General features: G+C 40.7%; 1 protein-coding gene across 1 annotated transcript; it reads left to right on the top strand.

Moving 5' to 3' along the window:
- Nucleotides 1-1226: 1226 nt before the first annotated feature.
- rdh10a (retinol dehydrogenase 10a) lies at nucleotides 1227-14597 on the top strand. The gene is made up of 6 exons (XM_077554870.1): nucleotides 1227-1839; nucleotides 2325-2551; nucleotides 9659-9757; nucleotides 11002-11147; nucleotides 12330-12461; nucleotides 12543-14597. The coding sequence occupies exons 1-6, from the start codon at nucleotides 1554-1556 to the stop codon at nucleotides 12664-12666; spliced, it is 1014 nt and encodes a 337-aa protein (XP_077410996.1). The 5' UTR covers nucleotides 1227-1553; the 3' UTR covers nucleotides 12667-14597.
- Nucleotides 14598-14932: the final 335 nt, after the last annotated feature.

The following is a 14932-nucleotide window of genomic DNA, read 5'->3' as shown; positions in this document are numbered from 1 at the left end:
AATGGCATTCAGTTTTTATTCACAATTTGTATAGTGTCCCAACTTTTTGGGAATTGGGTTTGTAATAATAATAATAACAATATAGTAATTATTTATTTGTATGCCTGTATGTGTGTGATCCAGTTCTCTTGTATGAAGTACCGCACAAGCTTTATACCTGCATAAGAGTGTAAACTGAATTTCCCTTTCGTGGATTAAAATCAGTGAACTAAGCAAAACCGAAAGAACACATGTGGCAGCGTTCCATTCGTTTTCCGGAGGGGGGCGCTGTCGCTTTATTTTATAGGTCCACTACTGTGCTGGACAGCGTTTGGAGGAACGTATCAACAATAGGTAAATTAATTGATAATGCAAATGAGAAAACATGACCATGCAATTCGGTAAAAAAAAAAAAAGAAAAAAAAGTTTTTAGTTTGTATATCCATAGCTCTGTCAGTATTTGACCAGATTACATTGGGTGGTTTGAATTAGTTGCATAGCAAATATGCACGCAGTGAAACATTGGCCTACTTGCACTTAAATCATAGTATTTGATTTTCAATTAATTGTTTGAAAAAATAAAATTGAGGTAAAATTGAGGAGCCCTGACACGCCCACCACCCACAAAGGGGCACGCGTGCATGCTGCAATCCATTGCATAATTTAAAGAGGAGGAGGAGGAGGTGGCAAGTACAGTCGCACTTTGAACGCACTCCAGGTGCGCCACTTATCTGGTGTTGCGGCCGCATTTGTTTTGTCCCCGCCGCACTCCGCAGCTCTCGTTAAATACTAATAATAATCTTGAGGGCAAGACAGTCGTGTATGCATAGTATTGTAATCTGGCATTTCCTCTCGCATCTCTCAAGGGTGATCGATCCCTTTTCACGCTGCGCACTGCGCGCATTGCAATGAGCCAATTAGTGGACGTCAGTCACCACCTGTAACCGATAATAATACAGGAGAGAAACGTTTACGCAACAATTCTGTGAAGCGTGAACTATAGTGTTTAAAACTGGATGGATAGATAGATAGATAGATAGATAGATAGATAGATAGATAGATAGATAGATAGATAGATAGATAGATAGATAGATAGATAGATAGATAGATAGATAAGATAGATAGATAGATAGATAGATATAGATAGTCTTGTGATTGGTGTTGAGTCAAAGCTTTGTGGTTTCACCCCCATTGAGTGAGTGCATTGTGCGGACCTGACGCTTCATTGTAACTGGCGCTCAAAGGCACTGTCCGATTGGGTCCGGTGTTGATGGGAGGACCGAATAAATAGCGAGCCCAGATGCGCTTCGGGATGAGACGGAGCTGAGAAGACGAGCAGGAAGCCTCAAAGTGTGCCGCTTTTCCGCTCAAAGCCTAACAGCAACTTTTAACTAAACTTGTAGGCTACTCTCTCCGCTTGTTGGCACCTACCCTGGTTGACGCTTCTTCTTTCCCATTATCGTCGAGGTCCCTGAAGTAGTCGCCGTCTTCTCGGCACCGCTTTGCATAAAGAGTGTCCAACCTCGCGCTCGCTTCCTCGTTTATTTTTGTTTTTGTTTACGTAATTGTCCAACATGATGATCATCATCGCGGAGTTCTTCGTGGTCATCCTGAAGGTGCTGTGGGCTTTCGTAACAGCCGGGGCGAAGTGGGTGGTGCGGCCCAAGGAGAAGAGCGTGGCCGGACAGGTGTGCGTGATCACCGGGGCTGGAAGTGGCCTCGGGCGGCTCTTCGCCAAGGAGTTCGCCCGGCGGAGAGCCATCCTGGTGCTGTGGGACATTAACAGCCAAAGCAACGAGGAGACGGCAGAGATGGTGCGGCAGATTTACCACGAGGTGGACACGCCGACCTCTAAAGATGGTGAGTGGCGTTATTTAATTTATAGGCTACATATATTTATTTATTTTTAGCTGAAATGAGCATTGTGTTGACTTGCCATGTTATCTTCGTATTGTGTCCTGCATTTACACTGGAAAATGTGTATTCACACAATGAAATGTGCGCCCGTTATGTAATGCAACTCGCTTGACATTTCAGTACTTTGACAACACATTCTGTGAATTACATATGTGATGTAATCTGCAGATCCAAGTTAAATAACAACGGCCAAACGATTCTAATTCTGCAGCTTCACACTAGATGGCATGCCCACCTCTCGTGTCAAATTTGATCTTCATGTTTATGCACTGGAAAAGTACAAAAAGGGCCTAATTAACCACTCCTGGATCCACACCAACATGTTTGTTCCTTAGCCCTGTCACAAAGATTTGTTAAAAAAAAGAAAAGAGTTTGTACTTTTTAATTAAATCATCAACCATTTAATTGATCCGCTGTGACTCCTCCAGGCGGCGTAGAAGAAGTGCCCCCATTCCAGCCCCAGGTGTACACTTACGCGTGCGACGTGGGCAAGCGTGAGAGCGTGTACTCCACGGCGGAGAAGGTGCGTCGAGAGGTGGGCGAGGTGGACATACTCATCAACAACGCCGGCGTGGTGTCGGGCCACCACCTCCTGGAGTGTCCCGATGAGCTAATCGAACGCACCATGGTGGTCAACTGCCACGCGCACTTCTGGGTGAGCCAAGCTGTCAAAACACATGCAGACACACACACAAACAATTATTATATCCATATGCTCAGATTCCACGCTGGCTTCTCGGCATTGTTTCCACTCTGACATGCATGCCTACGATTAATTTCATCCGGGTAGACCTGGAGAATCAGATTTGTGTTGGTATTTGTATGATGTTGCTGGAATCGTGCGTGGAGAATAAGACAAGCCTTCAAATAGTTTTTCATGCATTTTTAGAATGCCACAAGAGTGAAATCTTGTCATGGGATGCATCATTTAGAGAAGATGGCCTGCTATTGTCACTGTGTGCTGCAAATAGAGTGACTATGAGGAAAAACTCAAAATTTGTTTGCCTGAAATGATCCAATTTCACTTAAAAGGGAATTCAACCCTCCAAAATTTCTTTATATATGTTCTATGCAACCCCAATAGTCTAAAAACCACATTTGGATTAACGTTGTTTGTGGATTATGAATTAAGTAGCAAAATCCACACAGGCGGCCATTTTGTCACTTGCTGTCGACGGAAAATGACATCACAGTTGCTCAGGTAATGACCAATCACGGCTCACCTGTTTTCTAAGTTCGGTCATGTGACATTCACAAGCCAAGTTTGGTCATGTGATGTTTGTAAGATGAGCCGTGATTGGTCGTTACCTGCTGATAAACTGTGATGTCAGCCGTCAGCAAGTGGCAAAATGGCCGCCACCTGAGATGGCGATAAACGGGGGTGGATTTTGCTGCTTAATTCATATTACGCAAACACAATATTAATCAGGATGCCTTGTTTACTAGTGGGGGACATTTTTTGGGGGGGGTTAACTTACCTTTAATTATCTTAAAGTATCTTTGTTCAACTAATTGTATGCCAGAAAACTCATAGTGTCAGAAAAATTAAATGCTCTCAAAAATTGACCTGTGTCCACTTTTTGTGATATTGTTTGGCGGTATGAGGTCAATCAAGTCAATCACAAGGCTCGAATGCGCGTTTTCCAAATGCCATTAAATCTGTTAGCAAAACGTCAATGTGGATTTCAAGTACAAATACACACAAGTGCATGCGTGTGCGTGCGCCCTTGATGAAAGAAGCGCTTAATGAATGGAGACGGCTCGAGTAGAGGATGTGGTTCATTAAAAACACAAGCTGCTTTAATAGAGCTGAGGCTCTAACCACCATCCTTTCCTACGTCAACAGATTATGGCGGCGCGGTGCATGCAAATTTGATTAAGAATAGCCTGTATAACTTAAAATATTACGAATCCCCGGTAGCAATTCATTATGCCAACATCCATGTGTAATGTAGAGCAGAAACTTCAAGGTTGACGTGCAGACAATTGGCGTGTATTATTTGCGGCCCCGTTCGTGTCTAAATGCGTGGCAAGGGGTCCCACAAAATCATGACAGCGGGTTTACAACGTGGTCGTCACCTAAAAGGCACCCCTGGGAGAAAGAGTAGCCAAGAGAGCCTGATTTAGGATGCAGGAAATTTAATTTTACGAGCAAAGTCGTCATGCCAAGATGCTGATAACTCTTTTTGCCCCTCGGGGAGACCCGAGATTTGTTCCTGCGTTAAGTTGTCACACCGTGTTGCAGGAAGGCAGGCTTTGAGGAATGGAAATGGGAGGGGTCCCCTATCCATGTGTCGCACTGGCTTCTCAAAGCAGTCAATTTGTCTTGGGATGCTTTCATGAGTCCAGATGGAGATCGGTAATGTCAGTTATTTGTTAGAAGTAATTCTCTGAGACATTAAGGCCTTTTTGAGGCGAGTTTCCCGTTGCGCACTTTGTAGCGAGCGGCCGCCCTCCTCGGCATCTCAAGCCAGTTAAGATGTTTTCTCGAAACGATCCGCCGTCAGTGTTGTGGCGGGAAAAGAGCAGGGCAAAGGAGGCAGCACCGGGCCGCGGGGTGGGCGAGATGAGAGGGTAATGGTAAGCTGCTATTGACCCACTTTATCTGACAATTGGTTTCTTGTCTGCGGATCCGCTTGACGAGATGCCAGGCGACAGGAGCCAAGTTCCGCAGGCCGCATTCCTGCTGTAGCCAGAGAATGGAGGCAGCCAGGCAGAAGGGTCCTACTTGACTGTTTTTTTTATGCCCCCCCACACCCGTCTGGGCCAGTGCACCTGTACGCCTCTGTAAAAGCAGACGTGGCTACTCCACTGGATACCTGCTCACGGATTGAAAAGAGCCAAGTTGTTTGTTAGCCACTTTAAAGATGTGTTTTTTTAGGGCCCGACCAATTAATTGGGCCAAATGGCCGATTATTTCCCCCTCAAAACGTCATCAAAGAAAACCGAAGTTTCCCGCACTGTAAAGTACCCTGAATGCACCATTTTTGCTTGTATAGCATTAGCAACTAGCAAGTGTGTAGCGTATGTTGTTTTGGGTATTCTATTGTCCATAAGCGTCCTTTAAGCGGTTTAAAAAAAAACTCAGTTGGAGTTTACTGTAAAACTAAACACACGACAATAAGAATTACATCCACTGTATATTTAAATACAAAACATGCTTTGTTTTTAAAACATTGCTAGCCTAGCGCTAATGCTAAAAGCGAAGGGAGGATCCCATTCAAATGCTAACAGGATGTTAGCATCCACTTCAAGAGTGTTTTTCCTTCAAATTAATGAAAATCCACACACAAATCTTGTGGGAACACATACTCACAGATGAGAACAATACACAAAGGCACAAATTTTTAATAATTTTATGCATTATATATATTTTTAGATAATCGTCAGGTAATCTGTATTTTTTACTGCCAAAAATTGGTATCAGCATCAGTCTAAAAAAAATGCATATCAATCCGGCCCTAGTGTTTTTGGGAATGGAACAAACCCAAGGATGTTTATGTTACGACAATGCCGGAAGGGTACGAATGGCTAATGATGGACCAGCAAAATTTAGTAAAATGGCCTCCTCTGGGTATAAATGGTACCACTTAATGGCACCCGTCGCTGGCATACGACTTGTAACTGCCCAATCAAATTGCACGATCTGCTGTCAGATCCGCCTTCATCCTGTTGTCAGCCTAATTAAGAGGCCATCTGGTTCGACTCGGAGGGGCCAAAATTTTGTTCATATTCGTATCGGTGAGGCGCTAATGCAGCCTGACATCCCAGGTGCAAGAGGCTTTTGTGCAGGACCCCTAGTGCTTTCCCCCGCCGCAATTAGGTGGAGCGGCGGGACAAGGGCCACTCCACGTAGGCCTGTGTCAGCGGGTAATTTAGCGGAACAAGGGAACGCCGAGGCCCAATTATGGCCGACTCTGATGTAAGACACGAGCCCCCCGGTTGCCTTCACACATTTTGTGTCCGATAGGTCAGCAGGGGTCACGGCCGCATGCCGAGAGCTGCCATGAGAGGCGGGACGGACGTTTTTAGCGAGGGGATGAGCCTCTCTTCCATCTTGTCATGTTACAGAAAACCATATCACGGTTCATCTTTTGCACCCCGGCTATATTACAGATTTTTAAGATGTGGGTTTTTATTGTAGAGGTCTACTGGAAAGTCCAAATTTAGAGTAGCGTGACATTAGGGTAGTGCGTATAATGTTGTGCAACACCTTGGATAGCACTGAGGTCTTGATGCAGTGTAAAAAGAGCCAGAGCAGGTCCTACTAAGCTAAGATAAGTTTTCAGAGGGCAGAGAAAATATATTGTGAATAATTAACTGTTTGGTTTGCTTGAACATTTTTAAATATAAAATGTTAATTCTCTTTTGATGTATGTGATACTACTCCATGTATGTTAAAGGCTTATATTACCATAACATACATGCTAATATTCGTTAGCATGTCTCATGCATTTCTTGTTCACATTAAGCTAACAGACGAATGTTTGGTTGAACATTTAGTGTTTGAATGTAAAATGTTAATTTTCTTTTGAAGTTTGTGATACTACTCTGTGTATGTAATAACCATTGTTTGAAGGTTTGTATTATTATAACATCTATCCTAACATGTTAGCCTGTCTTATGCAGTTTGTGTTGTTAGCATTAAGCTAACTTACATGTTAATATATGGTTTGGTTGAACATTTTGGTGTTTAATCGTACAATTATTCATGAACATTAAAATAACAATTGTTTAAAGATTTCTAAGTACAATAACATCCATGCTAACATTCGTTAACCTGGCTGTCTTGATTTTGGTGTTTAAAAATAAAATGTTATCTTTTATATATGCTAAGGTGATATTTATTAGCCCGTCTCATGCACTTTGTGTTGTTAGCATTAAGCTAACAGACTTCTGTTATGGTTTGGTTGAACATTTTGGTGTTTAAATGTACATTGATTAATTCTCATTTTACAGTAATCCAACTGGGCGTGACAAACAGAAAGAGCGTTCATTACAACTAAGAAATACTTTTTTAAAAGAACTACTCATACTTATTATTGCTACCAAGGAGTACATTAAAAAGTCTGTTTTAATAAAAACGTCTTTTAAAGTGTGTGGGAGAGGTATTATATAATTCAATACTACAGTGCACTACATCCCCTGACTTCTGAACGTTTACAGTGGGAGTGGGAAAGTTTGGCTCAAGTCGTATCGGGACATATCTTAAGCGAATGCTTCATTTGCACGCAACATCCTCCCTCGTCCGCCGCCATTCTGGCTCGCTCGCACCATCTCCCCCTCACCTTTTCGATTCGCAGCTTAAAATTGATATCTTGGAAAAGTGCAGATGTCTGGAGCGAGGCGAGTCCAAAGCGCTTCTACCTGGCCCGAGCGCCGTCCAGAACGGTTAAGCCCTCCTTTTTATTGCTTCCAAGTTTCATTACCTGGCAAAATGAGCCGAGATGTCAACAGATGCGGCGTCTGGCCCGACGCAGCTTTAACAAGGCCTTCCCTCCCACTCTCTTGGATTTAACAAGTGCGTTATCTGGTACCACTCTCTCTCTGGTTCTGTTTACAGAGAAGATGTATGACCTTATCAACAAATTTCATGAAGTATATAAGGCCATTGTATAGATTTGTGTGTCAATAATAAGACCATTCTTACTTGTTTACAACTGCTGTGCTGTTTATGCTTAGAGTACATAATTGGACTGGGGGAAAAAACCAAAACGATTATTTGATTGAGATTGAAATCATGATTAAAACAATTTGTGATTAAAAAACTTAGTATTTATTCAACTACTAAAACTGCTCAACTACTTTAAAAGTGACATCGTAGCGTCATGCACATTCATCCCTGCACTTTGTTTTTGTCAAGTACAAATTATGTTGTAAATATTCTGTGAAATTCAAGCCTCTTACATTTTTATTACTCATTTTTATTCTATTTTTATCGTGTTATTTTCACAAGTCCTGGGATTTACTGGGCTAACGTTGGACCTCGGGTATTGTATTTCATGCCATGTCATGTGGAAATGTGTGTTAAGACAAAAAAAAAAATCCTTGGATGTTTGCGTCCTTGAATTCTGAATTAAAAAAAAATCTTTGAATCCTTGAAATATCAAGCTTAAATATAACTTGAAAGGACAATGACAAAATAAAAATAAGAATGTAAAATAAGATAGAAAATACTCAAATTATAGCAACAGAAAAAACGGTAAGAACAAATACTGACTGTTTCTGTGCGTTTTGGCCTCTTGGGGGAAGTGTGGTGTTGTGAAACCATGGCGTACACACTTAAAGTGAGTACAGAAGAAAGTTACGATTTGATCCTATTAAAATAACTCGTTTTTCATACATTGAGAAGAATTTGTGCTTTTGCGTAGTGTTATCTTACCCGTGGGTATGTGTTCCCACAGTATTTGTATGTGGATATTCGTTATTTGAAGGAAAAACACTCCACTTTTAAAAAAAAAAAAAAAAAAAAAAAGGCAAAACACTCCCAAAGTCGATGCTAACGCCCAGTTAGCATTTGAATGGGTTCCTCCCTTTGGCTTTAGCATTAGCGCTAGGCTAGCAATGTTTTAAAAACGAAGCATGTTTTGTATTTAAATATACAGTGGATGTAATTCTTATTGTCGTGTGTTTAGTTTTACATTTAACTCCAAATGGGATGTCATTAAACATCTTAAAGGACGCTTCGGGGACAACAGAACAACATACGCTACACACTTGCTAGTTACTAATGCTGTACAAGCAAAATGGTGCATTCAAGGTACTTTCACAGCGTCAGATATTTCGGACTTCTTTGATGATAAAGTTTTAAGGGGAAAATAACCTGCTATTTGGCCCAATTGGACGATTGTTTTGGCAGATGTTTGAAGGGCAATTAATCCCTATTGGCTGCATTGAGTTAGTGGATTCACTTTCAAGGGTTAATTCGCCACATGCAGTCTCAAAGTGGGGTGAAAAAAAGAGCAGGCCTGCTACATTTATTGTTGTTCGCTATGGCGGCACATATCTGCATTGAGATCAAGCATGGCGCCCAACAAAAGGCCTGCTGGTTGTTTTTTGGACCCCCTGCCGGGAGAGTGATTGGTCAGTTCCTAGATGGCAGTCACATGTCACACCTGTTGATTGACTCCCGCTGGATAATAATAATTTGGTTTCATCACAGATTTTTTTTTTCATAGATAAAATGTAATTTGAGTTTGCAAAGTAAAAAAACTAAAAGTGAATGTGCTTTCTGCATTTTCTCGGATGGCCACCGGGGGGCGAAAACAAAAAAATAACAGAAAAGCCATGAGAATTTTTTTTTTTTTGGAAGAAATTATTTAGATTTAAAAAGTAGATTGTTTCATTGAATTGGTTTTAAGTTGTGCAGTTTTGACTTTGAATTGTGTGAGGTGTTGAGTTTTGTGAGCTCTTTCATGCTCGCTTCAAACAATGGCCATTAGATCTGTGCGGGAAAAGAACACATTGCACTGTAACACACATCACATCACATACCTGCTTGTCCAGTAAATACCTGAAGGGTGGAGGGAGGGGGGCAGGGGGTGTGCTGACAACTCCCACTCTTTTCTTTTCACACCTGCCAAAAAGAGACAGTCAACTTTTTCACATTCCACTGTTCATTTCAATTCATTTTTATGCCTCCTTATGAATTCAGACGCCTCTTTGTGCGTCGCCATGGCAAAGTAAGAAGGAAAAAAAAAAGGGCGATCAAAGAGCTTTGGCACAAGTGAACTTACTTTATTTTCCACTGTCCTGCATGCAGACCACCAAGGCGTTTCTCCCCAAGATGCTGGAACTGAACCACGGCCACATTGTGACGGTTGCCAGCTCCTTGGGTTTGTTCAGCACAGCTGGAGTGGAGGTTCGTATCACAACACAGCACAGCGCACGCACATTCACGGTTCCCACCATCCCCAAAAAACCAAAACAACACACAATGCCTTTGACACCAAATCCAAGAAGACGCTGCCCCCCCGCACCCGTTAAATTAAAGGACACAGATGAGCATTAGGGAGCCTCTTATAGATTCTTCTATTCGCAGCAGTGGGGGTGTACGGGGGTCCGAGGGGCGCTCCAGAATGAGCTGACAGCTCCCCAAGCCACGGAGACATCTTCATCACGGCTCGCTCGGTATTCATGTCAATGCCGATTTTCACAGAAAAACTCTGGCTTCTTATTCCAAATATCTAACGAGGGCTGCAACAAACAATTATTTCAGTCATCGATTAATCTGTCGATAATTTTTTTCCGATGACTCGGATAACATAAAAAGGTTTAATTTCCATCTCTCTTTTTTCAAAACCAAGACATTATTTTAAATCGACAGTGCACAAATATATTAACGCATTCATTCCCAGCCATTTTCACTGAAGCAACCCCCTTCGCTCCCAGCTGTTCTACTGGATTTTAACTGATTTGGCAAGGCCCACAGAATGTTCTGTTGCTATAAAAACATGGAAACTGCCAAAAGAAAGATTAGTCTTCTCTTTCATCAGGGAAAAAAAAGTATACTTCTATACATATATAAAAGAGCTTGTTGCAACATGGCCCTGGCCGATCTCTTATACTCCGCTGCCACCTGTTGGCCGTTTTTTGTAATAACTACCATTGCTTTAAGCCACCACTTCACGTCAGAAGCTGCATCAAAGCTTTCTGTATGCTCTTGCATTAAAAAAACATAAAACGTATAAATACGTCTTTGGGGGCATTGTGATATTTAAACTAGAACATTTACATGTTTTTGAGAGCAAATGAGTTAATTGTGATTCAGTTACTGGTTTGGTCTGTAATGTGAGGAAAATAGGCAAAAATGTTGATCGTTCCCCCCCAAACTAATTGTTTTATGGAGGATTGTAGAAATTAGAGGATTTTTACTGAGGAGGAGCTGGAATTCCAAAAATTTGGACAATTTTAAATAAAAAAGACATTTAAATCACATTTATCGATTATCAACATAATTTTCTATTAATTTGGAAATTGATTAAAGATCCATCAATCGTTGCACCTCTATAACCTAACCAACCCCAAAACACTGCACTGACTAGATAAAACATTTGAACAAAAATACAAATGATATATTTATCTGGTTTGTTTTTCCCTCCCCAGGATTACTGCGCCAGTAAATTCGGCGCCATCGGCTTCCACGAGTCCCTGAGCCACGAATTGAAAGCATCGGAGAAAGACGGCATCAACATGACGCTGGTGTGTCCTTACCTGGTGGACACGGGCATGTTCAAAGGCTGCAGGATAAGGCGAGTCTTTTTGTGTTTGCCTGAGCGAAGCCTTTTTTATTTATTTTTTACCGCACCTGGCAAGAGTTTGTGCTCTCTGATTTTCACTATTTTTTCAATTTCAATTTTCAATAAAGATGGCTGACGAATAGCGTTTGATCTTCAAAGTAGCGGTCAGAGTTGCCTCTTTTGTGCTGACAAAGACAGCGATATTTTCCCAGGAGAGCCTCGCCGGTAGATGCACCTGGGCCAAAAAGCTCCGCCTGTCATCCAACCCCTCCCAATTCAGTCAGCAGGCCCTAAAAAGACACAAAAGAACAACCTAAATATAATTTTATGGGGGAGAAAAATTAACAGAAGCTTGTTTACATAACTAAAATGAAAGCAAAATATCATTTTATACAAATTAGGCCTTATATTGCAGTCTTGAATTTAAATCACCTTAAGGAGGACAGTTGCATTGACTGTCAAGTTATTTTGTGGGAATTTTGACAATCAACTAATACAATGTTATTGTAATGTTATTCTTGCAATATTATAACTTAAAAGAACAGTACTTTATTCTCATAACTTCTTGTAATATTAAAACTAGTGTCTCCTAAAATATTTTAACTTTACTCATATCTTTCACTTATTCAAATGACATTTCTTATAATTTAGTTTAGTTAAGTGATTAAAAAAATAAATAAATCTGTAAACTTGTCATTTTACATTTTCTCCTATTATTCCAGTTTTATTCTCAGAAGTTAAAAGTTTTGTTTGTTATATTTATTTATTTCTTATTTTATTATGTTGAAATGTGCCTTATAAATTAAAATAATTATTATTAAAATAGTGTTCCAAAATATCTCACTCTATTGTTCTTTTATTATGTTTTTAAAGTGATCATTAAAAACAAACTCACTGAAGCTCATTGCTAATTGCCTTAATATTCATAGGCTACATCCGATTTAGCAGTTAGCACAAGGCTATTTACCATCTCCTGCTGATTCTTAATCACAAATCTAAATATGTCAAATTTGTGATTGAATGAGCCAAAAGTCGGTCAATCCCAAAAAAAAATCACAAAAACATCACAGGCAGGTGAGTTTCCCATGAATAACGGAGAATAGATTCCTTATGTGTGGAGATTTGTGAATGATGAATATGCAGAGGCCTTCACCGTGTTAACGTTTGACCCCCCCCCCCCCCGTTTGCACTCAGGAAGGAGATCGAACCGTTTCTACCGCCCCTGAAACCCGAATTCTGCGTCAAGCAGGCCATGCGCGCCATTCTCACCGACCAGCCCATGATCTGCACGCCTCGCATCGTCTATATGGTCAACTTCATGAAAAGGTGAGCCCCGCCCACTGCCCAACCACGCCCTCACCGTGGCCTCACCGTTAACCACCTGTGTTTCCCGCCCCGCCTCCGCAGCATCCTTCCCTTCGAGGCCATCGTGTGCATGTACCGCTTCCTGGGCGCCGACAAGTGCATGTACCCTTTCCTGGCGCAGCGCAAGGAGGCCATGAACAACAACGAGGCCAAGAACGGAATCTAGGAGGCGCAAAAATCCCAGCGGCGAGCACGAGGAGATGACCACTGAGGGGAGGGGGGGATGGCGGAAAGACTGAATGTGGGCTGGTGCGTTTGCATTGAGCAAATGCAAAGGTTTACCATATCGTTCCTTTGGGACAAAGAAAGCTGTGGACTACACAATGGATTTATTTGTCGTTTTTGTGCGAGTGTGTGTTTTTTTAAGAGACATCTATATACTGTGTCACTAGTTTTCAAAACGCTTTTCAATAACTATTTAGTCACCAGCCTTATCTAGTGTCATTGTGAAAATATACAGTATGTTACTGTACAGACAGTAAAACAACAAACCTTTCTTCACTTTGTTACGTAGACCTGCACTGTAATTTTCTAAGCTTTCTCGACACTGCCAACTCTCAAACACACATCAAGTTACAAACATATTAAACGAAAGCCAATCACCTCGCAGATGGAGGAGAATGTTCAAGATGGTGTAGTTGTAGCTGTTACTAGGTGATCGCTGGAGTACGGGAAGAGAATTAGGGCCAGTGAAGAGGGGGGAAAAAAGGTTGGCAGGATTCTGACTTTGAAGTCAGAATTCTCACTTTATTCTCAGAATTCTCACTCTAAAGTCGGAATTCTGAGAATAAAGTCAGAATTCTGACTTCAAAGTGAGAATTATGACAATTGAGAATTCTGTGATTAAAGTCAGAATTCTGAGAATAAAGTCAGAATTTTGACTTCAAAGTGAGAATTATGACAATTGAGAATTCTTTGATTAAAGTCTGAATTCTGAGTCTGAATTCTAAGATTAAAGTCAGAATTTAAAATCTGAATTCTGAGATTAAAGTCAGAATTCTGACTTCAAAGTGAGAATTATGACAATTGAGAATTCTTTGATTAAAGTCAGAATTCTGAGAATAAAGTCAGAATTTTGACTTCAAAGTGAGAATTATGACAATTGAGAATTCTTTGATTAAAGTCTGAATTCTGAGAATAAAGTCTGAATTCTGAGTCTGAATTCTGAGATTAAAGTCAGAATTTAAAATCTGAATTCTGAGAGTCTGAATTCTGATTAAAGTCAGAATTCTGACTTCAAAGTGAGAATTATGACAATTGAGAATTCTGTGATTAAAATCAGAATTCTCACTTTAAAGTCAGAATTCTCACTTTAAAGTCAGAATTCTCACTTTTAAGTCAGAATTCTCACTTTTAAGTCAGAATTCTCACTTTAAAATAGGAATTCAAAGTCAGAATTCTGAGAATAAAGTCAGAATTCTGAGAATAAAGTCAGAATTTTGACTTCAAAGTGAGAATTATGACAATTGAGAATTCTTTGATTAAAGTGAATTCTGAGAATAAAGTCTGAATTCTGAGATTAAAGTCAGAATTTAAAGTCAGAATTCTGAGATTAAAGTCAGATTTTTAGTCAGAATTCTGAGATTTAAATCAGATTTCCCACTTTCAAGTCAGAATTCTGACTTGAAAAGTGAGAATTCTGAGAATAAAGTGAGAATCCTGCCATTTCTTTCTCTCTCTCTCTTCACTGGCCCTCATCCTCTTCCATACTACGGGGAAATGTATGAAAATATTTTTCTTTCTTTACCCCTACCCCCTAAAAAAAAGAAAGAAAAAAAGTAACACTGTGCTGTCAGTTTGTCCAGTTGGAAATGTGTTGTAAATGTTGTGAGTAGCCCAGTAACCCAAATGACTTGTCTCCCTATACTGTGTCATGTATGGATATTTGCAATATGGGGACGACACCGTTTTCAAAAGACATTCCAATAGGCGTCATTCCTTCAGTCACAGTGATGAGCCTCGATTCTCTACCTCTTTGTTAATTTGCCTTTTTATTTTTTGTAGTTTTCTGAAGACTGCTCCATAGCAAAGAAAAGTGTGGTTCCGATGTTTAGTGTCTCTACCTAACTTAAATTAATAAAGTGATTTAGATTATTACGACGTGGTGTTTTGAGACTCCTTCCACATTACAAAACGTGTGATGAGCGCCTTCTCTGAGTGTTGGTGACTCACCCGCAAGAAAACCTCTGTCTTCTCGGCTTCCTTTTGTCGAGGTGTTCTCCTCGCCTGCGTGTCGTACCAAATGAGTCAACCTTGGGTGTTGGCATCACGGGGCGTCAGACAATTGTCTTTTGTTATGGAACGTGACAATAGGACATAATAGATTATAAAATCTATGGTCTGTAAGCAATACAAACTTTAAAATAACTAGACTAAGTGCAATTTCTGCAGAATGCTGAAAACTGAATGCTTAGGAAGGAAATCGAAAGGTA

The sequence above is a fragment of the Vanacampus margaritifer genome, chromosome 20, assembly GCF_051991255.1.
Source record: "Vanacampus margaritifer isolate UIUO_Vmar chromosome 20, RoL_Vmar_1.0, whole genome shotgun sequence".
Lineage (NCBI taxonomy): Eukaryota > Metazoa > Chordata > Actinopteri > Syngnathiformes > Syngnathidae > Vanacampus > Vanacampus margaritifer.
This window is presented reverse-complemented; position numbering and strand designations above follow the sequence as displayed.